The sequence below is a fragment of the Cyprinodon variegatus genome, unplaced genomic scaffold (assembly GCF_000732505.1).
Source record: "Cyprinodon variegatus isolate N-32 unplaced genomic scaffold, C_variegatus-1.0 Scaffold324, whole genome shotgun sequence".
NCBI classification, from domain to species: Eukaryota; Metazoa; Chordata; class Actinopteri; order Cyprinodontiformes; family Cyprinodontidae; genus Cyprinodon; species Cyprinodon variegatus.
The window spans coordinates 423278-450726 of NW_015150777.1; the positions used below are offsets into that span (position 1 = coordinate 423278).

General features: G+C 38.1%; 1 protein-coding gene across 6 annotated transcripts in view; it reads right to left on the reverse strand.

Moving 5' to 3' along the window:
• Window positions 1–1292: 1292 nt before the first annotated feature.
• crtc3 (CREB regulated transcription coactivator 3) overlaps window positions 1293–27449 on the reverse strand; it is a 56331-nt gene continuing 30174 nt past the window's right edge. Inside the window, exons 5-15 of one of the 6 annotated variants that reach the window (XM_015384823.1) lie at window positions 23586–23648; window positions 20825–20928; window positions 15003–15053; window positions 14836–14921; window positions 11520–11569; window positions 9347–9567; window positions 8434–8669; window positions 7198–7380; window positions 6278–6361; window positions 5552–5762; window positions 1293–3682 (exon numbers count right to left, since the gene is read on the reverse strand). In XM_015384823.1, the coding sequence (XP_015240309.1) occupies window positions 3477–3682; window positions 5552–5762; window positions 6278–6361; window positions 7198–7380; window positions 8434–8669; window positions 9347–9567; window positions 11520–11569; window positions 14836–14921; window positions 15003–15053; window positions 20825–20928; window positions 23586–23648 (1495 nt within the window). In that variant the 3' untranslated portion in view covers window positions 1293–3476. Of the gene's footprint in view, window positions 3683–5551; window positions 5763–6277; window positions 6365–7197; window positions 7381–8433; window positions 8670–9346; window positions 9568–11519; window positions 11570–14835; window positions 14922–15002; window positions 15054–20824; window positions 20929–23585; window positions 23649–27449 lie in introns of all 6 variants that reach the window. The other 5 variants (XM_015384825.1, XM_015384822.1, XM_015384824.1 and 2 more) reach the window with 5 other exon arrangements.

A 27449-nucleotide genomic window follows, 5' to 3' on the forward strand; every position in this document is an offset into this window, starting at 1 on the left:
CTACTGAGCACCAAACGTCTTCATGACAAAACCAATAAAAAACTGCTTCCCGGCAGAATCCTGGAAAAAAGACATCGTAAAACTTCTTTTTATCAAGTCCACTGAACTATTTAAAGTGATGAAATAACGCTTTATTGTGCAAAACCAGACTGTACTATTTTACATCAAAGTTAAATTCATTGTCTCACAAATAAAACATTAAATTTTGCCTGTCATAGCTAGTTCCCCCTGAGGAGTGCCTTTAAGAGGCATCAGGGAGAAGAATCCAATTACCAAATTGATTCCATCTGACTTCAATTTTGGATTTGGCAAGTAAACACAGAGTGTTACTGCCGTCCGTTAGGCCTGACAGCTCACAGCTGCATTCACTAGTTACAAATTCAGGACAAGACCTGTAAAGTTTAAATGAAATAAAGCCCTAGTGTGAAAACACACACTGGTATCCATGGAGACACGGCCAAAGCAACCTTAAGTTACCAGAAGTTTCTTCAATCTCCTCATAATTGTTGTATCTCCACTGCAGTCTTAAGGTGGTATCACAGCATTTCAATCAGTTATTGTCTGGGATTTGCAACCATTGAGACCAGGACAGGTTTTTATGTATTTACATGCGGACATTCATAAACCTATATGGTCTTTTTATTTTATTTTAATAGACCATGGTCCCATCTGTCCAAACATTGTTAAAGTGTTGAGGTTCTTTCAGACGCAACTTTGAGAACCAAAGTTTTGCTCCCAGATCCATTTCAAAAAGTAAAGGCAACTAAAACAGGCTTTTGTAAATGTTTCATATTCTAGTCTGTCATGAACTTGTACCATGCTTACTATAGGGGTTGAGATGGATCACTATCTTGGGGGTGAATTTATTGGGATATCCACATCTGTAAAGAGCAGCAGTAGTGTTAAATACCATGTGATGGCGTTCATAGATCTTGGAACTGGTTCCAGAATGATGGATAAATTCAGTTCCTCCTCTAATATCACTGCTGATCTATTCCCAGCTTGGTATTGTGTTATTTCAAACCTTTATAATCTAGATCACAGATTTTACAGCTCTATGGACTGACCACTCATATAGTTAATTAATCCATATGGAACTGTATAATTTAGCAAATGTCTGTCTTAAATTATAATAAAAAATTCAGGGTGTAATAAGTCCTTCTATTCACTGAAGCAAAGTAATAAAAAGCAGTTTTCTAAAAGAAAACATCTATAAAGCTAAACTATCTTTGTACACTACCGCCCCCTACTGTTAGGTACAATAATGACAACAGTACTTATGGACTTGATAAACAGTTTTTTTATTGATTATATTAAATTGGAAAGATAAGCACTATAACATATGTTACAAACCAATAAACTTTTATATTTTGAGGAAAAACTCAACTGACTTAAAAAAGTAACACTAAAGGGCATAAACATTCTTTAAATAACAGAACTGTACATTTTATGTGCACCTAAAACAAAGAGACATAAAAACAAACTGGATGTTGAGACCGAGTGACAGAAAACGACCACAGGCAGCTAAAAGTGAGCTAAAGCTGAAGAGACTTGATTATCAGCTGCTGGAATAGGAAAGAGTAAGGCAACAGAAGGCAGGCGAATACAGCGGGAATCCCTTAGAAACAGCAACTTCACACCATAAAGTACCCTGACTGGATCAGGAAAATGAACAGATAAGAGCTGAAATTAGAGCCAAACCATTAAAAAAGCCTAAAGATTCGATAAAGAATCACTCATGCACAGAAAGGCCCTGCAGTCTGCTGAGAGACACCGCCTGACTGAAAACAAACACAAACTGAGCAAAAATGCTGCTTAAATGTCTTGTTTTCAGAGCCAACACAAACTGTGGACAGGGGACACATGTAATATGGTTATTTTTTTGAGGATAAAATAATTTGATCCCTCACATTGTGTAGGTTCACAAAAGACAAAATGGAAACAGAGAGCCATTTTGCACTGCATAAAAGCTGCACCTGTTCAACAGGTTTCACTTGGAAAAGGTTGCATAGGAAAAAAAGAGCAAACATTAAAGATGAGCTCTTTTTTTAAAGTGACACAAGGGGGCGCTCAATGTCCGACAACACTGAGCCGTTACATAATCCACTGCAGATATGAGCTCTTTAAGGGAAAAAAATAAAACAGGAGCCACAGACAAAAAAATAAAAATAAAAATCTGCTTTTTCAGAACAAATATGAACCAAACACGAGCTTTTACAAAAGGTCTCTTACTGATGGCTTCATTCTTCTTTGGGTTAATCAGATAAAAGCGATGTAAAAATCTCAGCCTACACAATGTGAACCAATTAGTGCAAAGAGTTTAAGTGCATTTTTTACATGATGTCCGATGTCCACGGACCGCTTCAAGTGTCTCGCCCAGACTGGGCTGGCTTGTGTTGCAGGTTGCAAAGGCGCGAGGAGGGTTTCCATAAAGTTCAGTAACAAACACAAAGAGCAGAAAAGTCGTTCCACAGTAGCACAGCGCATGCCCTTATTCACAATTAGCCTTTGAGTAGTTTACAAGTCAGTACAAAATGTAAAACATATCATACACAGGACACGTAACTCTGCGACAGAAAGGTAAAAAATAATGCAGGATTCTGATGTTCTGCAGCTCGGGTTCCGGCAGGAAGGAACCCAAATATTTGTCGAAATTGCAAGAAAAAAATATAGCATTTATTCAACAAATCTCAGATCTGTCTTTATCGTCTGAATATTCAAAGCCATATTTAATTAATACAGTTTTGTCTTTGTAAACAGTTTGCCCTTTTTGTCTCATTTGAAAATACGCTCAAATCTGATTTTAGTCTTATTTATGAATATATACATACATTTAAAAATAATCTGACACCGTATGTAAAGAAATACACTTGAAAAACTTGAATCCCTCTTTTCTTCATTTCCACCAGGACTCTGACGGCCTGAAGTGTCCTCAGCGCAGCTGCTTTTCTGCTCCAGCTGCGAGCGGTAACTGGAAATCAGCTCCTTTATTGAGCTGCAAGAAACGTAAATTATGTGCTGGATTTCTGCTGCTCTTTTGCACGGTGATGGGGTTGCTATGGTGTGTAACCATGGTTATGGTGTTTCCATGGCTTCAGGGTAACTGGTGCTGTAAGCTGGTGATGGGAGAAAAACGCGGGAGGACTCCAGCACTCTCCTTAATCAGTTATTGTGTTTTTAGGTTTGTTTTGTAATTTTTGGTTGGGGGGTGGGGGTGCAAACCAGATCCCAGAGCAGATTTAAAACATAATTTAAAACAACCTGAAAAACAGGAGCTTAAGCATGCAGCAGAGCAACTCTGAGCAAAGGTGTAAACAGTGTTTGTTCACCAGTCTCCTCTTAGAAATTCACATTTCATGAATCTTAGTGGCAGTGGGTGTGTGCACAGCTTAAACCGCCTGCATACATTTTCAGATTCGTACACTTTGACACTGTGAATCCCAGTGGGTGTGTTTCCTCTGTGGCGCTCTTTACATTCAGAGTCTGTCGCTACGAAAAGTGTCCTCCACAGATGGGTCCGGCAGCACCATGTCGGGATCGCTGAGCATGCTCAGGCCGTCCAGGCTGAGCGGCTCTATGCGCAGCTCGTCCTCCAGCGGGAAGCCTCCCTCTGAGTCGAAGCATTCGGGAACTGTGGAGAGGGCGTTGCTGATGTCCTTGGACAGATTCGGGTTGGAGTCATCTGAGAAAGAGACAACAGATGATGGTGGGTGAATCAAAACACTTCCTCTCACTGTAACGCTGACATCATTGCCAGGAATGACGGCTCTGTGCCGAGTTCAAACTCAAAATATCAACCTAAAGGAGAAAAGACAGAAACTGGCTGCTTCTAAATATTAAAGTACAGAAAGCATTGCAGATGGTGAAAAACCCCAACTCCTATTAAATTCAGCATCTTCACATCAAAAACTAAAAATCAATAAAAAAAACATATATATTTGTTTCTACCTCATTTTACTCATTTATGACAGTGGTTTTCAAACTCAGGAGTCACTGTCCTGCATCTTTTAGATATTTCCCTTCCTCCACACAATGGATGAGCAACAGGCCCCTGCAGCCATGGTAGCTTCTCAGGACGGATGGCAATCATTTCATGCAGGTGTGCTGAAGCAGAGACACGTCTAAAACATGCAGGACAGTGGATCCTGTGGTTTAGGTTCACCTAAACCAGGGATTTAGGACAATAACCAGCTAACAAGGAGCTATAAATGAACTAGGAGGAAAGAAAATGCTATTAGATATTAGTATTCTACCAAAATGATTCTGATGTGAACAAGAGAATCTGTCTTAATGAGGAACTAAGTTTATAATGATGCCCAGTTTTCCTCTAAAGCAGGCATCCCAAAGTCGGTCCTCGGGGGGCCGCTGTCCTGCAGGTTTAGAGGTTTCCCTTCTTAAGCACAGCTGGTTATGATGATTGCAGTTCAGCAAAAGCCTGTTTATCAGCTTGTACTTTAGGGAAGCTTGTTCTAAAGGATGAATATGAAGCTTCGTGTCCACAGCTAAGTATGATGGAGGCCCTGTGATACTTTGGGCTGTGTCATGTCCAAATAACCTTTTAGAATTGGTGCCTTCATTAAATCTTTAAAATATTGGACCACTTCAAATAAAACTGGCAGAAAAATAATGAACTGGTTGTCATTAGGTGTTCGCCTGAATAACATAAGGATGCTATCTGCAGGCTTCTGTGTTAGTCTTGAGCAGCACTATTATTCCTAACACAATGGCCTCAAAGCTCTAAACTAAGTTTATTTGCACCGTTTTGCTCCTGGATCAAAGACTTTCTCCTCAACAGATCCCTGGATGGGGAAGCTCACATCTGTCCCACTGATCCTCAACACGCCGCACAGTTTGGTTCTCCGCCCTCTCCTCTTCACGCTCGACTGCTCTACCATTCACACAACAAACATGGTTGTGATCTTATGATATCTAAGTATGATGAGAACCCCTAATGAGGAGGTCCACGATCTGACAAAGTAGTGCTCCAGAAACAAGCAGGAGGTCTAGGAGGACTGAACAAGCTACTCTCTTTTATTCAAGGTTAATTTTATCGATTTGTCAGAATATTCTACGTTTCTACATTATTTCCTGTGTGCATTAAGCAAACCTTTTCCTACTCATATCCTAGTGAAGTTTACCCAAAACAGAAGTTTACAGTCTTACAATCAGACCACAGAAACCTCTCATCTAGTTTTCCTTTAAAATCCTTTGTTTCCACATGAAAGACTTGAGATTTAATACTGAAGAAGTTGCACCACAGTTTAGAGAGATAAGGCAAAAGGTGTGATGTTTTCAGCATCCTGCAGCCATAACTGGATCCTCTCCAGGTAAACAATAGATTTTAAGCTTAGCAGAGTTTTCATTTGTACTGTGATCAAAGCTTTAGCTCAGGATGAAACTGTAATAAAAGCATCTGAATGGTTCGCCGAGTGTGTAAAGGAAATGAATGAAAGGCAGCAGCCAAAATTTGAATGATAGCCTTTAGAGTATCAATGGTGTTTCATGAGGTTTACACTGAAGACCAAAGCGGCCAATGAGTCGTCAGACTCACCTGTGAGTATGATGTTAGGCAGTCCCCCGCTGCAGTTTGAATAGAGCATGTTGGACCTCATGTGGGAGGGCTCCTGCAGGCTGCCATGGCTGCCCCCTAGGCCTGACAGAGCTGCCTGGGAGTAATAGAGCGAGGAGGGCATTGAGGTATCATAGCAGGACCCCCCTGCTGAGGAGCTCAGAGCATTTTCCAACAGGCTGAAGTGGTCCAACTAGACGGGACAAAAAAAAAAGAGGAAAAGGAGAGAAAACATCAGTCAGTGAGTCAGACTGGAGCCGTGGTTATCATAGCAGCTCATTCTGTGGCCCAAACAGTGTTTTACTTACAACTATGACTAAATACAATTTCAACTAGGGCTGTAACTAATGGTTATTTTGCAAATCAATTAATTTGTCAATTATTTTTTCAAATCAACCATTAATAATCGAGTGGCAAAAGATTCCTTAAAGAAGAATATTTGTGAAATTACACAAAGTGAAACTAAAACTTTTCCATTGAAGGAGTTCTGGATAGAGCATATTAACAGAAGAAAAAGATTTTTATCTTAAATGCAAAATGTTTACTTTTTTTTTTTTTACAATTGTGGTATAATTGCTACTTAAAATGGGTCGCTCTGTTATCTAAGGACACGTGTAACCTTGTGGCTCATTTTGTTTAGTAAAAATTGGTCTTTTTAAGTTTTAAAATCATTAGGCAGGTTATTTGTGCCATTTTCCAAACTCTCACCTGATAGGGGAGCGTCTTGTTCTGGTGATTTGAAAACTGCTGCTCCACAAACTGGTCACTGAATAGTGATGCCATGCTGTTTTGCTGCTAGAATAGAAAACAGAAACATTTAATATTCCTCTTATATAATTTGAATCACCGACAGGTCTGCCTGTTTTGGAAGATTTTGCACTTCACATGATTTAGAAAAATGGATCACCACCTCATCAAGCCTGATAATGAACTATTCATTAAAATGACGTGTGTTTGTAGCAAAAACTGCTGCTGGTCTTTCAGCTGTGCATTCCACACCCCACCACTCTCATCTTTAATTATTTGGGAGATTCTGCCAAAATGGACAGTCCCTTGCATTTTTCCCTTGTTTAACATACTTACTATGATATCACTTTTTAGAGAATTCTGGATTCTTTAAAGTCTGATTTTGAGACCTCCTAAGAATTTCAACACAGGTTAACCCTTTTACAAAATTGCCTTTACCGGCTAATTCTAACAAATCTTCAACCTTCATAAGCCAGGAAACCTCTAGAAGTAAAGACCCTTCAGCCTCAACTTCTTCATACCTACAGTCTGTCTTAACTGACCCCCTCCCACAGTTAGCAGGCTGTGGGGAGGCTGCTAACTGTGGGAATGTGAACGTGAGACGTTTACAAAAAGCTAAGAGTTGAATTTCTACTGAGTACTTGTGTCAGGTGAGACTGTGAACAGACTAATGTGGATCAGGCAATGAATATGAAATATGAAAAGGACCTTATGACCATCGTTAAGTAAGGTGAGGATGTATGATACTGTGGGCCAGACTTTATGGTGAAAAGTGCATCATGAAGAAAAAACCCTTAGGGTGCAGCTTTGAAAAACAATGGCACTTAGAATTAACAGTTGACCTTAGTCAGATTAAAAAGGATGCTCTCCGGAGGCCTTACCTGGCTTGTGTTGAAGTCCAAAGACATGTTCTGAATAGGTGAAACAGGCTGTTGCTGCTGCTGTTGCTGCTGGTGTGTCTGCTGGTGTGTCCGGCTGTGATCTAATGAATGCTGGGGCTGCTGATAGAGAGGATAAGGTGGAGGTGGTTCCCTTGGCATGTTGCTGGTGTCTAAAGCAACTCCCTGCAGAGATTGCAAGGGGGTAAAGGTCACTACAGAAGAGCTGCAAAACTTTGAGATTAGAAGTCCATTTACTTTGATTTCATTCACTTTAAACACGTAAAGACAATAAGTGCTGAATGATGTTTTATATCCAACTGCAACAATTTCTATTCCAAAGGTACAGCCATTTTTTATAGTGTCCATCTATTCATACACTGTCTACACTCGCTTAACTTTGTAGGGTTGCGGGGGAGCTTATCTCTATTTTCTGTTTTTAGGTGAAAGTCGGGGCACCCTGGATAGTCCATCACAACAAAACACAGAGAGACACAAAAGACAACCAAACCTGCACAGACACACTCATACACTAATTTATTTGGGTTGTGTGGGAGGAAGCAGATGAGCCCAGAGAAAATCCACATATTCACAGGAAGATCATGGAAACTCAGTGAAGAGATGACCTATACTGGGATTTGAACCTGGGGCCATCTTGCTAAAAGACATTTTATACTATATTCTCTTTTTAATCCAATACATCCGTCCATTGAAAGAGTGCCGTGAAAGCCACTGTCAGCAGTTCTGATTAGACCGACTTTTAAAATTCTGTCCTCTGGACAAATGCTATGTTTGGTAGACAAATAACACCACACCTAACGTTGAACACCTTAAACTGTGGAGGTGAGGTGGCAGAATCATCCTGTGGGATGTTTTTTCTCCATAAGGGGACATAGAGCAGGTGGGAAGAGGGATAATCCTAGAGGAAACCCTTTTAGAAGCTGCAGCAGACTGGTGACTGGGGAGGATGTTCACCTTCAGCAGTAAAACTAACCTAAACATAAACTCTAACTTTAAATCAAGGAGTATTCATGTACTGGTTTGGTTCAAAGTCCAGATCTAAATCCATTTGAGAACCTGTGGCAAGATTTGAAAATTTATGTTTCAGTCTCTACATAAATAAAGTTAGTGGAGACTTAGAATAGAAATGTAATCAATGCCCATGGCACAGAGGAGGACAAGAGATAAAAAAAAAAAAACCCATCTTGAATGAGATCTCTGTTTGTGTGTGAAGTGTACCTGTGTGATTGGGGACAGCGAGGGGGACATAGTGGGGGACAACTGCTTGGACAGACCCCTGCGCTGCTCTGCTCCAGGAGACAGGGTGAGAGGGCTGATGGGAGCCGGCCGCCGGCGGGGTGAGCTGCCAGACAGGCGCATTGATGAGCTGATGGAGGGATTGCTGAGTGACGACTGGAGCTGGCAGTTGTTGAGGGATGCCTGGATGGAGGGATTACTCAAAGAGGAGGACAGACCTGCAAAGAGAAAACCCAATCAGATCCGCTTGGAAACGTATCCGACATGAAACACTAGACTTTATTGTGTGAGAAGGGAGGGAGGGGAAGATGGCGAGTGGGGTGAGAGGGAAAGGCGGGGAAAGAAAAGAGCTGATTGTCCAGAGCCAGAAAGAGGGTCGGAATTCCCGCGTCGCTTTGGTGCTCGGCCAAGCTGAACTGTTTCCGACATGAGAACCCGACAACACAGACAAAGAGGAAGGAGTGAAAAGGAGCAGCAGTGGGTGTGATGAGATCTCTGAGTGAACAAGCCAGAGATAGAGAGATCGCTTAGAGAGTTATTAATAATGTATGATCTGCTGGCCTAGAAACATGGAACATGTTTGAAATATTGCAGCAGTGGTTTTCACATCTGAAAAATGAATGAAATATTCAGCTCATTAAAGCCAATAACACAGGAAGCGAACAGTGGAACAGGCCTCTCTTCAAGCAGTTAGCAGATATTTGGCCTTGGCAAAGTAGTACAGATGAGACTTCTTAAAACAGATTTCATAGATGAGGATTGGGATAAAGAAGATGCAAACCAGCAAAAGTCAAAAACTAGAAGGAAAATCAGGGATAAAAGTTAAAGATGTGACAGAATATGGTTCATCGTCTCATCATCCACTTAGATTTTTTAATGTCATGCTTTCACCCACCTTGTGAGTTGCCGATGCCGAGGTGCATCATGGCAGCAGGGAGGTTTCCGGTGCTGCTGCCCCCGCTGAGGTTGGGGTAGCCACTGTTGTCTTCAGGGTCCAGCGGGGTGGACAGTGGTGACGGAAACTGCAGGTTGCTGAGGTCAGGCAGAGAGCCACCGGTACTCAGTGAGCCCTGGTAGTGCGACAGACAAGCGTTCTGCTCCGGGGACGGGAATATACTGTAAAACACATGACCAGGAAAATCCACTTAACTGATGAGCGACTTTGAAAAATATTAGACAGGCATCAAATGTTGTGACATTGTTATTTTCAATGTAAAAGATCTTTATTTCATTGGGGTTACCTTTCACAGCTGCTCGTCTTTTTCTGTTTTTTTTTTTTTGTTTTTTTTCATTATTTGTTCCAAAATGTAATTATGCAAATTCACAATGAATCATCACAAACTGGAACAAGGCAAAACGGTGAACAAATGCTTGCCTTCATAAAAAAAATTGTGCTCATCAGAAGGCGTCAAATAAGCTTGAAGCCTGCTATTCTTCTCTTTTACTTTTGATTTACGTTAGCACCAACACAGCCTTGCAGATGTCCTGAATCTTTGGCAGCTCAATGGAAGAGACTGTTATATTCTCTTTGATCAAAGTATGACTCATTAATCTTAGAGACTAGTAGGGTACTATTTTATAATTACAGGGAAGCAGGCTTCTGCTGCTGAAAGGGGTATGTAAACCTTGTGAAAATATATTTCTAAATTATCTTTGTGAATTATGACATAATAGAAGAAACAGTTATTCATGCCTTTAAAATAGCTCACACAATAAAAACCTAAAAACTCTGAAATTAATTCATATTCAGCACCCTTTCATATAAATATGAAATAATTAGCGAACCATCTAAGACCTGCAACACTAACATCTGCAGGTTTTTTAGGGTCTTTACTAGCTCTGCACACCTATAGCCTTATCCTGGTTTATTCATCCCTGCCCCTGTTAAAAATGAATCCCTACCCTCAGCATTATCTGTAGCTGAGAGAAAGCGGCTGGATAAGCTGATCAGGAAGGCCAGCTCTGTTAGATAATGTCTCCCACCCCTTGCATGAAGCTATTGCAGATCTGGAGAGCTCCTTCAGTGACAGATTGTTGCACCCTAAATGCACCAGGGTGCATTATCACAGATCCTTCTTCTCAGCAGCTGTCAGACTTTATAACCATCATTGTTCCCAACAACCTCAATAAGTTGTTAAAATTTATGATGATTTTTGCACAGTTTCTACTTTAGTCAGTAAAAAAACATGCTGCTGTCATTTTGCACATCTCTGATGTTGCAGCTATTTTCAAATATCCATTACTGTAAAGATGTCCGTAGCTGTATATTGGTTATTTATTCTTCAGGTGCACAGTTTTATATTGGTAAAACACTGAACAACACAGTATTTTATTGTTTACCTTTTAAATCTTCACTTTTATGTTATTGTTATACATTTTTTTCAAAGGTCCACATTTGTTTGGCAATATTTTTTTATAATCTTTTTGCTGCTGTAAACACCAGAATTTCCCCAATGTGGCACAATAAAGGGAGTTTCTATTTTATTCTATGCAGCCACAACCATGTTTCACAATGCAGGTTGTGCAATCAGGGTGTTGTGCTGTATCAAAAATAGAATAAAAGGGAAATATCTGATCAATATCATCAATTACTCTCTAGGAAATTTCGGATCCAACCAAATGAGACACGGCTCCATTCAAGACATTGATTTTGAGGTGTGCAGCCAGCTGGTAGGTGAGCAGTACTTAGAAAAAAAACAACTTTGTAATAAGTTTTTGGTGCTTGTATAGAATTTTTCTCTTATTTTCATACTTCTGATTTAATAAATGCTTACACTTAAATTCAAACCCTTATATTTGAATATTTATTTTTAGGATGGGATTTGTGCAAAAAGGATTTCCTGTTTTTCTTTTCTAACGTTACACTTTCCCTACAATCACATATTCAAAATCATACATAGAGATCATATTGAAATTTAAAAAATGTGGATCGAAGCATCTTTCAATCAACATTTTTGCTGCTGGTAAACTTGATTTTTCCTAATGAGGAACATAAAGGATATTTTCACTCTATTCTAGTGACAACAGCTGATTTATAACCACGTAGAGCATCCATTTCTAGGACTTACTTGATTCCAGGCACTTCACATGACTTAGGTCTTGATGCCAGAGACTGGACCTGAAAAACAAACATTGCAATTATGAAAACAAGCAGTGATCATTTAAAACCACCACCGTTTGTTACTTATGGTCATACTACAAAAGATTAAATGTAACTTTCTTAAGATTAGAAGTTATAATTAATTCTTAGGTTGCCAAAAACAGTAATGTTTTATCTATGAGCAGGTGGGTTTTTGTATTTTGTTTGCTAAGCATTAGCTTTAGATGCCTCCTGTACGGCCAATACTAAATTATAATGTCTAATTATTTCTATGACACATTTCCAAAACAACAAAATACTTGAACTAAATACAAATATAAGAATACATCTTATCTAAAGATAACAACCAGCAGAAAAAAACACCTTATCTAAAATAAACAAGATGATAAATCTGACGAATGCCAGCAGGGTTCTTGAAGCATTCTAGTAAAACCTGCAGGGCTGTGGTTTCTGGATTTCACGATCAAAAGCTTTGGTCTGGGAGGAGTTATTTACAGAAGTCTTCCAGCTGGATTCAGTTTTTGTGCAGCACATGATGACTCAGAAAGGTAAGGCAAACCCTGGCAGTGAATAGAGAGAGATCAGCTGAGGAGAACTGCTGGTGATACGGTTGAACAGTGGAAGGAGCTCTTTAAAGATCTCACTGACCGGTTTCTTTGAAGTCAGGAAAATACCTCACGTTGTAGTCAACATTTGGGATTACAAAAATGTGTTTGGCTCAGTTTTGCTTGTTCAAAGTCAAACGGGAAGGACTGGTTAAGCAGGTGGGTTGGTATGTCTGTCCAGTCACAACAGGAATCTAAGGTGTTGTGATCACCTGAGCTAACCCAGGCCCTAAAGGATTGGTGAGAATACTTTACACACTGTTTCTGAAGCTGTGGCAGGTCGTACAATCTTCGCGTTTTTATGCTGACGGAACAGAGGAGGATCAAAGCAGTCAAGAATTTGTACTCAGTGTGTTTTTTAAGTTCCAGCCCAGATTAAATTCTCTCTCCTTAGAGACAAGGAAATACCAATAACAGAGAAGTGTATGATGGCGGAATAACGCTTACTATAAATCTATATTTCCTTTATTGACATTCAGGACCCTCCATCGTTTGACCTTTATTTGATCAAAATGTTAACAATTAAGGTAAATAGAATATAAAATTTCCCAATTTCCGACTTATAAAAAAAAAGTTCTCTGAGATAACGTGTAAATTGTCACTTTGTAAGTAAATTGGATTCAACTGAACTGTTTGAAGTTTTTCGTATGATGACAGAATGAAAGTTAGATCTTGTATGTAAACTAGGGCTGCAACTAACGATTATTTTGCTAATCGATTAATCTGTTGATTATTTTTTCGATTAATCGATTAATAATCAGATAGCAAAAGGTTCCACAAAGAAGATTTCTTTACGGTATTAAACCAGGGGAAACTAAAACCTTTAGACTTCTTGAGAGAGCATATTGACAGAGGAAATATATATTTTTTTCATATCTTAAATGCAAAATATATATATTTTTCACATTTTTGGTATAATTAATGCTCTAAGTGGGTCCATCTGTCAGCTAAAAGCATGTTTTAGAGTCTATACTCCAGTTTATGATTAATCGATTACTAAATTAGTTCACGATTATTTCAATAATCGATTAATCACCATTAATCCGGCTAATTTTTTTCAGCTCTAATGTAAATGTTTCTAAATCGAACCTAAACTGTATAAAACACACAGACCCAAAGCTGTGATTATCAAATAAAGTTAAAGTCTTACAGCAATATCTGAAAAAACTAAATCCAGCTTACGGTAATAAGCATTGACTCTCAGTAGTCTCTCTCTCACGATGCTTAGGGAAAGTTTGGTCCATTTCCCCTAATGGTCCTTCACTGGTTAAACACTAGATTTAGACCTAACTTTATGTTTAAAACATGCCAATATCATGACCCCTCTACCACTGTGCTGGAAAGTTGGTATGTTTTGTTTAAGCATGGTGCTGTGTATTAAGCCAAAACATCTCCACGTTCGTTTCTTTAGAGCCATTCAAACAAGCCATACTTGTTTTATCTTTCTCTTATTGTCCTTTCATAACCGTAAACATCTCCACTGGTGTCTGCATTACCTGAGATGAAGCCCTTTTTTATCATGTCCCATTACATAAATGTCTAGTATTATAGAAAAAAAAATAATTTTCTGTCTACCCTAACTGTAGCATGCAAAGTTTAAAAGAAAGAGTTTTAATATCCTCAATAATACCAAGGCTAAGCTAATGTCGGGTTCAGACTATCCAGTTACAATATAAATTAATGCTCAGTTATGGGACTGTCATCGAAGAGGTGAAACACAAAAAGAAGGACTGCTTTAATGCAAAATATCCAAAAGTTGAGCGCTTCTATCTGTACGTTTAACACAGTTTTAAAAGTGGTAAATGATTAAATCTAGGCTTTATAGAACAGAAACATTTTGGAATATTAAACTATTTCTTATTTTATACCTCACTAACCTATGCTTTATGTGGTATCTCAAACTCGCACCTTGTTTCCATTAAAGGTGCAAGAAAAACAACTCATTGAAAATTTCTCCGCTTATTAACTTAGAAGAATGCAAATACTTGTGAGAAATGTTTGTCCAATGTGTCCAACAACATTAATAACCATACACAGGTATATAAAAAGGTATAAAAAAAAGCCGAAAATCCTTTATTGAAACCCTCTTTCAAGATTTCTCCACTATCAAGCAAGAAATGAAGTTAAGACTTTAATTTGTAAGGTACAACCAAACAAAACTCTCGCCATGTTTTCTTATTCCTTGGCTTTAAACCCAGCCTGAGATTACCATTAATGCACAGATATGAAAATATATGGAGATATCATTCCCTACCCTTTGAGCACCATGAAAGGCTAAAAAATAAGCTGAAATTGCTTCTCTCCGTCACTCAAGCAGCCATAATCATGCATTACGGTCACTGTCACACATCCAATAAAAATATCACATGACCGGTCCCCTCACCTCTCCATAATGAAACAAAAACAGCATCTACATTGAAACTAATATTGGATTTTATTTTATTATCGCCCTAGTTGACTTACTAGATACTTAGAAATGATCAAAATTGGACAATACTAATATTAATGCTTATACATCCTGCATCCCTGATCAATGGCTTTGGTTGTAACAACTGACTTAGATTGTTCCTGAGAGAATATAGGACCATTTTGAAGCTTGTTTTATCCAAGCAACAGCAAAACAATCTGATGTGAAAGTGGTAAACAACTGTTAAACAGTCCTAATGTAAGGCCTCTTACCTTTTTAGCCTCCCACAGCTGCTTGGGAAGAGGTTTATTGACACCCATCAGATTCTCCTCATTTGGCAGAGTGGGAAAGGAAAATACTGCAGAGAGAAAGGTGCAAATTAATATTAACAAAATCAGATTTATATCATTTCAGAAATGAAGACGTATGCAAAACCCACCATCTCCGCTGCCATCTACATCGGCCTCATTGACACTAGCTGCATGCCAGCCTCCATGAAGAACAGACGGAGGAATAAGTGCAGGAGGGAAGGGTGGTGTTGAAGAAAAAAAAAAACAAGAGCAGAGGACAGTTAGAGGATGTTTAATTATAACCACCTGCTTAAAAGAATGCAACTCTGTCGGACAAACTAATCACCCCTCTGACAGGAGCGCTCTTTTAACATGCTCTGCAATTACTGAGCAGTTTCATAACTGCAGCAGCTGGGCATCTGGCATCGCGTTATTAATCAAAGATGAGGAATTGGAGAGAACAAGATCGTCTGAACTTCAAAGAAAGATGTATAAAGAGAGAACCACTGTTTTTCTCCTCTAACAAAGACAACCATTCTTCCTCTTTACAGTAGGTTAGAAATGCTCATGCCTTTTCTTTTTGTCACTGCTTTTTTATTTGGTTTGTTCTGCTGTTACAAAATGAGAATGTCCTTTTTTTTCTTTTAAGCTTTCTTCTAAGTCTTAATCAGGAGCTGCTTCTTTGATCACTAACACACCATATTCTTCTCCTTCCATGAAATCAATCTTACTGAGGCTCTTTCATTTTCAGAGACATCTTTTTCTGCCTGTCTCAAATGGGACAATGAGGCGATACAACACTCTGGCACCATTACACACCCACCCCCCCTTCCAACCATGTTTATTCACTGTTGCTCACACTCTCAACTAGGACGGAAGCGAGACAACTGAGATGGAAAATGGCTGGCTTGTATCCTTGGCAGAAGTGAACTCAATATGGAGGTTGCAAATGTTAAGATTGAAAAAAAAAAAATTTAATAAATAAAAAAAAAAATAAATATATTGTCTGAATCCAAAGCAGAGACGAAGCAACAGCCTGAAAGCTGCAGGGCGAGCGTTAGATCTCCGCTCACTGATGATGCTCTTTTCCCAGAGGCAACAACCAGCAGATAGAAATCTTTATTAAAAAAAAAAAAAAAAAAAAAAAAAAAAAAAAAAAAAAAAAAAAAAAAAAAAAAAAAAAAAAAAAAAAAAAAAAAACAACTAAAAAAAACAATATAAAACATGCAAAAAAACAAAAAAAAAACAATAAACAGAGTGCAGCAGAACTCCTCTGCTCCAAGTATTTCCACCCTTCGGCTGACTCATTGCCGTAATTCCTAGCTAGATGCTTCTTTAATCAGCCAGGGCTTAACACCACTCAAAACCTACTGAAACCTTGAGGTGTCAACGAGACCCTGGGGCCCCAGCGCTCTGCAGGCTCATAGATGCAGCCATGAGGCAGTGCTGCTCACTCTCTCTCTCTCTCTAACAAAAGCTGCTTTTGTGTTCAGGCCTCTTTAAGAGAAAACGTCTCCCACAGAAATGGCTGTGTTGAGAAAAGATACTTTCCGCGGCAGCAGATGTAGGAGGATACATAGATTTATATAACAGAATATCCTTTCTAGAAGGATGCAGCAAAAAAAATAAATCTAAATCATTAATGGCCAAACTTTTTTTTTTTAAACAGGGTAACAAGAAACAACTTCTAAGAGGAAAGGGAATGAACATTTATATTGTTTACTGTAGACAAGAAAAGCAGGGAAACCATGACATCAGCTAGAAATGCTTTAAAGTCGTAGGGAAACGGCTGTTCCAACGGTTGCATTTCCGAATTCTCCCGAGTGGTGCCTGAACTTACCGGTATACGAGTGAATAAAGTAAATGTGGTTGGTCGTTTAACAAGGGGATGGGATTGTTGTGGCGGAAGGTTCACAAGCAAGTTTGGTTGTGGCCGGTTTGTCAGAAGCATCTTGTGACCAGTTAGCAACTTAGTGCTAGTAGGTTCCCAATGGGAAATTACATTGAGACCAAGTAGCCCTTAGCAATGACACTATCAAGGAATGCTACGAACAGCGGAAACATGCAAGAGGAGAGTTTTGTGTTGGAGATCATACATTTTTTATTTAGAGGAGGAAAGTGGGAACGAAAATGTTTAGAAGAGGACGCCAGGGCGGCAGAAGCTTGGTTTGGTGTAGAAGGCTTACAGCCGCACGTTTGAGCCCTTGCCTCGCAACACTGCCAGTTCCGTTAGCTCTACGCCTCCCGAAGACACAGACGTCCATCCCCGTGAACACTGGGATGGAACTCAATGGTGAGCTAAATGGTTCTCATTTCTTATTTCAACCGTTGTGTATATTAGCTGTGACATATGAATCAAGATGTTATGATGGAAAAAATTGGATTGACAGATGACCCTTTTTTGGTCCAATTTAGTTGTACACTCTGAATCAGAAATAAATGGACCAGCCTTAAAGGAACTGTGGTTATTATTTATTTACACTTAATTTATTAAACAGTTATGGTCAGAAGCTAACATAAAGCTTCATGATAGTATCTCCTTCATCCATTTCTTTGAGATGAAAGTCTTGGTCTAGAAAGAGACTGCAACAAAGACAGCAGAAGGATTTTTATTTTAATATTTATATCAACTTTGAGTTTTGGATCACTTTCCTGTGGGAACACCAGTTTGTGTCCTTCTTTCTACCTTTTATCAATTGATTTAAGAAGAAATTGATGTATTTCAAGGTAATACTGTTTCTTCATTGTTGCATCTCTAATGTACTTGCAACAATATCAGCAAACAGAATACCAGAGCATCATGCTACCACCATCATATTTGGAATCTTGCAAACTGTTCTTAGGTTTCTAATCTTCACAATGTGTTCAACCATTTATCTAAGTTAAAAAGAGGCTGTTGAGTCTCTCTAGCAGTCATTGGATGAGGTGTTGGGTACGTCCTGGACAGGTCTCCTGACCAACAAGGAGACATACAAATACTGAAACATTAGGCAATTCAGGAAGCCACTTTAGGATCCTTAGGTCACAATTAAAACACAGTAGCAGTCCAAACAAATTCTTCTCCATGCAACAAGTCAGAATAACATTTATCATCTTAGATTATCTTTATATATATATATATATATATATATATGCAGACACTGTCAAAAGTGGACCCATACTGGATTGTCTCATAAGGCAATGGTCGAAACACATCAGGTTTCAACCTCAACACAAATTAAAATACTAATAGGCATAAGTATTTACAAATAACAGCATTTGGAAAGTTCACAGATGTGAACTTGATCAACTTTTTAAAAATAATGTTGCACAGCACCAGCATGTATCAGCAAATACTCTGATGTCTGATGCAATATTGATTTGATAAAGTCTGTCATTAAAAACAAAAGAGAAAACTTGTGCAAACAAAAAATAAGTAGCTTCAAGTTTATCATTCGTGAAAGTACATTTCTGACCTTAGCAGAAAATCATAACAGATTTTTTTCCTGCTCTTTTTTTGTATTTCACTAGTGAAATGTTGCCTTTTATATCTATCTCTATGTGAGGTTAGCCTATTTTTTTTATATTGTACGTCAGAAAAAGTCTATTCTAGAACTATACTTTGAAGATTTATACAAATTCTATGTTTCTGAATCTATAGTATAAATACAGATAAGAAAAAAGAAAACATATTCTTCAAGCTAAACTTGAGCAAAAATAACAAAATAACCACACTGGGCCAGTTGATGGCAGTAGAGTCAGTATTAACAATTCAATAGATTAAAAACCCTTCAGGATGTCCATTAACTAGCTACTTTTGTTTGTTAAACAACAACACTATGTCCTGTTTTTTGTATCATTGACTGCTTCAACTGCAGCATATGCTATGTAACAGTGACAGACCTGTACTTCCACTCGGTTCTAAGGTCACCCATTCATGTTCGAATCTGTGATTCATCTCTTTGAACACCTTTAATTGAGGCTGTGTGAGAATTTAATTCTTAAGGTAATACCTTGTTTCAATGTGCTGGCTTCATGCGGAACTAAAAGTAATCAAACACAGGATTACAAAGGAAACTGAAAGAGAAAAACTTAAAGGTGTTGACGTGAAATACAGAAAAATCCTTAGTTTTCAGGGTTAAATATCTGGAGTTTGGCAAAGAACTAAAGGGTGAAAAGGAATTTTTAAACAAAGATGAAAAATGGCCTTTGGAGAAGTAAGGAGCTGAAGAAAGAGAAGGTGAACTAATGAGCAGCTGCCTGGATGGACTGTGTTCTCTGTTAATCAGTGACCAGAAGAACAGAAACACAAACACCATAAAGTGGGATGATAACAACTATGAGAGCCTGTAAGGAGCTGCTTGGAAAATGTATGCGAGTGGATCTCTAAATAAGTCTCTTTGATTTTCAGGGTTATAAATTGAATAGGTGGCAAAAATTCTCCACAACAATATTAATCTTCCTCAGCAGATCCCCGTCTTCTGTCTGTGCTTTTGTGTGACCCACTGATAACATTCCACCTTCTCTTTCATGGTAGAACATGCAGTATCTGCGCTGCCCCTCATAGTCCTTCACACTCATTCAAAGAAAAGACAAAACACACCTAAAGTTTGTTTCACAGCCGGAAACAGCAAACTCTTGCAAGGCTAAATGTCTTCTGGTTCAGCTATACTTCAGCCAACTGTTCAAATATATCCTTCATTTTGCTAGCCTGATAAGCCAGACTAAATGTGAGATTAAATGTGTAATTTAGTCTGTACCCGATGAATGAGACATTGGAAGATTGATGATGAGAACAACCAGTTGTCTTTCAAACCGCTGTCCGTGCCTACTGGCCAACGCTCTGACCAATGAGCGCAATGGACTGTGACATAGGAAGCGTGACAGAAAGCTGGTGGGGAAGTGTAAACAAACAGCCTGTCGGTAAAACGGCGAATACTTCCTTCTTAAAAATGAATGAGCGTAGAGCCTCTTCCTGCTCACGTTTCAATGAAAATCCCAAGTCTATTCCTTCCAAAACTGATTACAAAGCTAAGTCAAAACAGAACTGTTCAATAGTTGTTGCCATCTTGGTTGTTGTGCTTTCTCCAACGTTGCGCAGCTTTGTCGTCCCGCCCTCAAAATCCCGCCCGCTTTGCATCCAAAAATTCAAAACACATCTTTGCATTATGATTGGCCCGCCAGTTCTAGGGCCTGGGGCATTGATCGAGGCTAGACTAACTCGCAGGCAAAAATTATTTTGGCTGCTGGCGGGTGGGGCTAGTTTACCATTTTACTGCTTTCCTCAAACTTTCTACATTTCTCTGCAAGTTTTACAACATTTGGCTTAATTACATTACATAGCTGAGCTTTATCATTTGCATGTAACAAAAATCAGACAAAATACTAAGATGGACTGATAAAGGATTATTTATCTTTAAGGTAATGTAAAAAAAAAAAAAAAAAAAAAAACTACAATTAACTATATTGAAAAGAAATCAGTTTTTGGCAAAAGCAGGTCATTTCAAGAACAGTTTATAATGCCTGATTCCTTTAATTTGTAAAAATCTCTAAAGCATTTGTATCTATACTCTATATAGAACATATGTATTGAACATTGAAAAAAGATGACTGGTTAATGGAAAAGTTAAATTTTTTTATTTAATAATTTAATTTCTTTAATTTGGCTGCAGCACAAATAATTGTTAAGGTTCCACAATAAATAAAAGGGAACAGGTAATGTCCATAAATCTGTTTAGGGTATTTGGGCATTCTAAGTCTATGTCATGACTAGAGCAAATTTTTTTCTGCCAACAAAGGTATGAATTTTTTGTCTGTGCTGAAGCAGAAATTCTTGTATTGTGAAGGCAGTAAATTATATACCTAAAATAAAAAATAAGGAAGAGATCTGATTCATGCTGCTCACATTTCACAGGGTCATTACAGCTAAATAATTTTAATGAAAGCATCAAACAGTGGAAATAAAGAAAAAGTGTGTGTCTGTTACTCTCACCATTGCGCTGTGGAGGACCTCGACCCATCTGCTGGTTCATGCCAAACGGGTCCTGAGGGTTTGGGTTCATAGCACTCGTATGCAGAGCAGAGTCCGAGTTGGTTCTGAGTAGGAGGAAAAGGAGGAGGAAGAGGAGAGTTATGCAGAGTATTCTAGCACCTTGGACAGAGGCAGGAGGGTTCCTTAAGGCCGTAAGGGTCAATGAATCATTCTGCTTCCTGCTCTGTCTCCACGCAGGCAGCAGTTCACTGCAGGCCAACGCTGACCTTACACTTACACCCTCACAGGATCAAGCTAACCGAGCAGCACTTTGTGATGCAAACACAAACTGTCTCTGTGATGAAATACTCCCCTTAAAGCAGAACATGTTTTTTTTCCCCATTTGTTTTCAAATCTTAACTGATAACCTTATGTTATCTCGGTCATCAAGATTAATTATCATTAGTCCAGCTTAGAAAGTTATTAAAAATAATTTTTAGGAGCTTTTTCAGGAGAAACATTTCAAAAAATTGGACCCAATCCATTACATTTTCCTTCCTATACTTTCCAACTGATCAGCTGGCCCTTCTTTAAATATTATACTTATCTTAATATGTTTTGTTAGAACCTTAACTCAGACACAAGCAATAAGCAAATATTTTGTATTTATTTATTAAGTATTTTATATTTAAAAATATACTTTTAGAAAAGTTCACATACTAGAGCTGGTCTCCATCCAGACTGAAAAAACTAAACAGCTTTACATAAACTTAAAGGTGCCTTTTAGTCGGTCCACCTTCTGTTCTCTATGAACAGTGAGGGAAAGCACCTGGTAAATCAACATTAAAAAAACGCCACGGAACCAAACTTTCCCAGAGGTTTGAAGTGACATCGGCAGGATCGCAAAATGGTTCCTGGGCTTATGTTCCAGGTAGTTCTACTAGTCCAACCCATGATTAAAAGGAAGAACCAGAGCTGGTCCATGATTCAGTGTCAATACATTTTGTAATATAATTTTCGTCAATAATAGTGACATCTTTAAACAGGTTTCCGGTAATTCAAAATACATTTAGAGTCTATGATTGAAGCAATCATTACTGATATAATTTCAGGGCGCATCTGATTTAAGAAAAGCAAAAGTGCTGCAAGATCCCATGCCAGGGGGAGTGGAGGGCATGGAATCAGAGATTGCATAAATGATTGAAGACTAGATTTGACTTTTGAAAAAACCAATACCAAAAACGCATACATGGTCAGTTATTGCCGCTGGTACATCAGCTGTTGCCGTAGCTTAGGGTGGCCAGATGTCCTCTTTTTCCCGGACATGTCCTACTTTTCAGACCAAACAAAATGTCTGGGGGGAATTTCAAAATCATCTGCGACCTACGCATGCGCAAGAATGATCATTCAGTGCTTGAAGAACCGCCTCTGGTGGTCATCCAGGATTCATAGAACCGTAGTTACATGAGTAACTTTCGTTTTATAGGCAATATAAGCAAGCGGCTCAAGCCATTTTGTCATAAATGTTGGCAAATAATGTTTTTTAATATAATGAAAGTGAATCAGATTTTACGATTTTAAAACAACTATTTAAAAAAAAAACAAAAAAACATATCCACTGCTGTTGCTTGTAGCACAGAGATAGCGGACATGTCAGTCCCTCTTCTTTTACTAGTAATATCTGGCTGTCCAGTTCCCAGGGATAATCACTGTTTTTATACAAATAACTTCGCTATCAGGTGAATGAGTGGTCCAAATGCAACAGAAAATCTGAACTTTTCAGGGCTTCTACTGTATGAACACAATAACTTTACATTTACCTTTTTTAACCAGTTTCCAGATGTCGATAAGTAGATCAGTAAATATAGCTGAGAGATTTTGCCTTTCTACTTGTGTCTGTTGAAGATTCAAACAAGTATAAACCTTTGCACAGATTTTTTAATTTAGGTTTTTCCTGTGTTTAAAAATAAGTTCCTTGAAACTGGAAATAAGTTTTGCAAATTAATGTTTTTTGAGTTATTAGTTATGAATTCAAGTATGGGACTTGTGAAAAAAAATGTTTTTGTTGAAGATTTTAAATTACACAATTATTGCAATACCTTTAAATGTTAGACAAAGTCTTAAAAATTTTATTAAATCACAAATAACCTTAAATGTGATACCCAACTGAGAAGTTTTATGTGTAATTAAAATCTTTATGTTTTACAGTAAAAATGATACTGCTTGTCAAGTAAAGAAGGAATTCTTAAGCGTAAAACATTACATCGAATTAATATAAGTCTCATAAAACATGACGGATGCGTTTTAAACATAAAAAAAATCTTATCATTCACTTTTACATAAAGCCCAGAACAACAAATACAGTTGAAATAAAATAAAAAATGCTGAAAGAGAGAAAATATTAATAAAGAAGCCTTTGTGTTAAGCTGTGTGGGCCAAGAGTCCTAAAGCATGGTTAGTAAGAGAAAAAAGATTATTGTTTCAGAAAGAACAGATTAAAAAGATGAATATTACAAAAAACTAAAAAGAGGAGAAAACATAAATCCATTGTTACACACTGAGACTTGTGGATGTCTACATTAATGCACCCAAGAAAGAAGAGGATTATTGAGATGATAAAAATCAGATGGAGATTTACACGAGACAAACCCAGCAAATTACAAAGCCAGAAGAGATTGCAAACTTACAAACATGACAACTGTTGGTCTGTGTGAGCAAGAGGAAAGGCGATAAACTAAGGAAAAAAAGAGAGATTGGAGGGACGAAGGGGGTCATGGGTCACCTGTTGAGCTGTGATATTAATCTAAACCCCGGCCGTTTTTCCTCAGTCCATGGCTGTTGTTCCCTTTGAAGAAAGAGGAAAACCAGGACAGACACAATTATTGGGTGAAAGAGGAGAGCCCTGATAAGAATTAGAACATGTTGGTGTTTGGAGAGAAAGATGACAGGAGAAAAACCCTGGAAAATATATAACATAACCATCTCTTGTTAGAAAAACAAACACACACGAAAATATATTCACAGGACTGTTACAAATTATGAAGAATAAGATGTGGAGCTCTAACGAGAGCAAGGCCCTTTGATCTCAGTTTAAGATCATCCTCAATTTCCTAATTTAGAAAAAACAAAACAAAAAACACAACAAAACATAAGAACAAAATACAAATGCAGAAACTTCTCAAATTACCAATGAGGTGAATTATATGAAACCAGACTGGTTGATGTGGTCAGTCCGAGTGAAAGATGGAAATATAGCTAGAGCAGCAGTTGTAATATTTATAAAACAAAAATAAAAAGGGGCTTAAACTAGGGCAGGGAAATTGGTTGCATTGGCAGTCTGATCACATTTTGAAATGCATTTTCCAAATAGCAGAGGAACTCCATATTGTTTTTGCTCTATTTAATCAGAATAACATATTATTTCACTCCAGCCATCAAGGTGGCGGTAATACACTTAAAGTGGCTTTGATAATACACAGAAGGAAAGGGAAAGTTGCATCTAGCATGCAGATCAATGTATGGAGCTGGAAGTGAGCACTTTTTCCTTGAACAGTGAAGCCCTTCAACAAAACTTTGGATAAATGAATATTCGCAACTTTGATGTTTTGGCCAAATAACACAACGCTAGTTTTAACCTTTACGAGCTAAATATTGCAACTAGTAATTGCTGCTCTTATTTTGAGACTGAAAATCAAACTATTTAAGATCAATTGACTTCACCAACAGCTGTACAAATGACAGTGGTAACCAGCAATGTGCAGCTTTAACCAGGATCTTATTCTCCAACAATATGCCTAAAAACAAATTTTGAGTTGATCTTTAGTAGAATTAATTACTGCAATTGCATCTTCTTAATCCTCCCTTAAATGCTGAGCAAAATGCTCCTGTGCCACATCCTCACAAAAACTAAGAAAGTAGATCAAACCATCCCAGATCTAAAGCCCTAACACTCAGAGACTAGACTTTGACATATTTCCCTTACTCTATAAATCACTGGACTAAAATACATTACAGCCTTGTTGTCTACTTTTTATACCAAAAACCAAACATGGAAAAACAGCTTTTAGTTATTACGCTGCCATAATTTGAAACAAACCCTTAGAACACTGCAAAATTGCTTAAAGCCCAATGTTCCTTTAAATCAAGGTCGAAAGACCCATATGTTTGGTATTGCCATTGACTGTTCTATTTAAACCGTTCAATAAGAATTCATTAGTTTAAGTTCTTGGTCATACTTTTCTTTACCTGCCACTATTATGCCACTACAGTGTACTTTCCTTTTGTGTCTTCTTTTCTTGTACATAACTTTTTCTGTACATGAACTCTGCTTTTTCTTATCACTGAAGCTTCATCTGGCCTGGTGCACTGTTTAGATGTGATAGAATCCTGGAGGAAGGCATCAGCAGCCTGCTGCTGTCGACTTTTTATGATGGAGTTTTTCTGTTTTTAGTCCTGTTTCTCTCCCTGACATATTTACAGACTCAGCTTCTACGAGACTGACTATATGTGCTTCATTTCATCCCTTGACCAGAAAATTGGCTCATCTGTTTAACTGTTTCTTAGAAGAAGCCTCCATTGGAGCTGGTTTTACCTTTTCTAACAAAGAAATCATTTATGGATCAGTGCTCTATGTGAATTTTGTGTGTCTGCTTCTGCCTTTGTGAACCCCATGTTGGCCTTGGCAGAATGCCGCTCAAACAAAGCCTTGTTCTGCTGCAAGTTCCTTCCTGTTCAAAGGGAGCTTCTCCTCTCCAGTCGCCGCAGGCATGCATGCTCTTGGGGAGGGATTGCTGCAAAGTCAATGACCATATAAGCAAATTTCAACTGTCACCACATGCGTATCCAGGAAGAGCAAATCCTGCATAATCAACGACTGGTTGTAGACAACATTTTCTTAGATAGAAAACTTTTAACTTGATTAAATGGTCTCAGAAGAATCCATTAAGACAGACACTTTGATGTGCCTTATTATACCCTTTTTTTTGGCTGGGATAGTGGAAACCAATCAAAACCATGGATAAACAAGCACTGGCTCTAGTTTTGGTCCAAAATCATTTCAAGAAAACTAAAACCCAGCTGAACCTTTGCAGTTTATTAAACATCCCCACATATTGAAAAGAAAATATCTGAATACAGACAATTTAGTTTATGAAAAAAATGGATTCAGTTTATTTACAAGCAGACAAACAAGAAAAAAAAACCTAAACCAGAAGTAACACAAACCCACCCGAGAGCACAAAGGACATAAAACAGGCTAACTGCAATACAGATTGTGACTAAAACTGGTATAAAGAAAATTGTCTAAGCCTCTTTGCAGGAGCTTGAAACACAAGTTTTTAATCACAATAAGAAAATCTCTGCGGGTATAAGAAGTTAGCATGGTGACTTTTATGTTATTATCAACAACAGCGATGTAGGACAACCAAGCAGGATTAACCAGTTTTTGCCCTTGGGGTGAAAACGAACCCATAAGGATCCTTCTGAACCCACTAGTCTGTGCCACAGCATGTACATAGAAAACGTTGTTTCAAGTAGAAAACAGGAGGAATGTCAAATATTAAGTAGTTTCTGGGTTTACAGGTTTCTGTCAGAATATAGAGCTGTTGAATAGTATTTCCTGCTTTAAGAATTTCTTCTACTTTTGCTTGTTTATTAAACTTCAAACTATGAATGTCAAGCTTGTGTTAGCATAAGATATAGATCATGTGAACACACACGAGAAATCCAGCTTGGAATTTGGATTTCATTTAAGTATAAAAATCTATGCAAACCAACCTGGTCATCATGTTCAATGTTTCTGGACTTACAGCCAAACACTGATGGACTTTCTAATTTAAAATCATATGTGAGAGAGCAGAACTTATGGTACCAGAAATTACAGCAGAACTCCACCATTCTATCACCTCCATGTATGTTGTTCTTTGGCTGAAATGCTGCTAGCTTTACACCAGATATAAAAGGTGCTGCATTAGGCACTGTGGGTCCCATGCAATGGAAAAAACCTTGTGTTCTTTTTGTTTGGCAGTGGTTTTGGAGCTATCCCAAGAAAGCTCCATCTTTATTTCTTGCAGTTGAATCTTGGACTCTGATCTTCACTGAGGTAAGTGAGGTGTGAAGAGCTATAGGTTTGCTGAAGAACAGTCAGAGTGATTTTGGTAGGCCGGCCATGCCTAGGAAGTTTCACCAATGTTTCATGTTTTTCCTTCTTTTGAATAGCGATTGTCACTGGATTTGTATCAAATGGCTTTGCAGCCCAATTAGGACCAATGATGCTGAGGACTCTTTTTTCTTTTTTATTGCTGAACTTTCGCTAACATGAATGTAGTTTGAGTTTTGCCTTCTGAGATCTTTTAATTTAATGTACTCAGACCAATTCCACTTTTCTTGTTTCTGTTACTCAGGGTGTTGATACAGTTTTTTTTTCCAAAGCATGGCTAATCACTATAAGTTCATGGTTTAACATGAAGAGCAATAGTTTTTTCTATAAAAGGCCAGGGTATATAAGAACCTTTTTTCTCTTAATACCGGTAGATAAAATCATTCATTAGAAACTGCTTTATGCGTCTACTTAAAGTATCTTTGTTGAACATAAAAATGTGCTAAATGGTCTAAAGCATCATATTTGAAATCTTTGGCTTTAAGAATG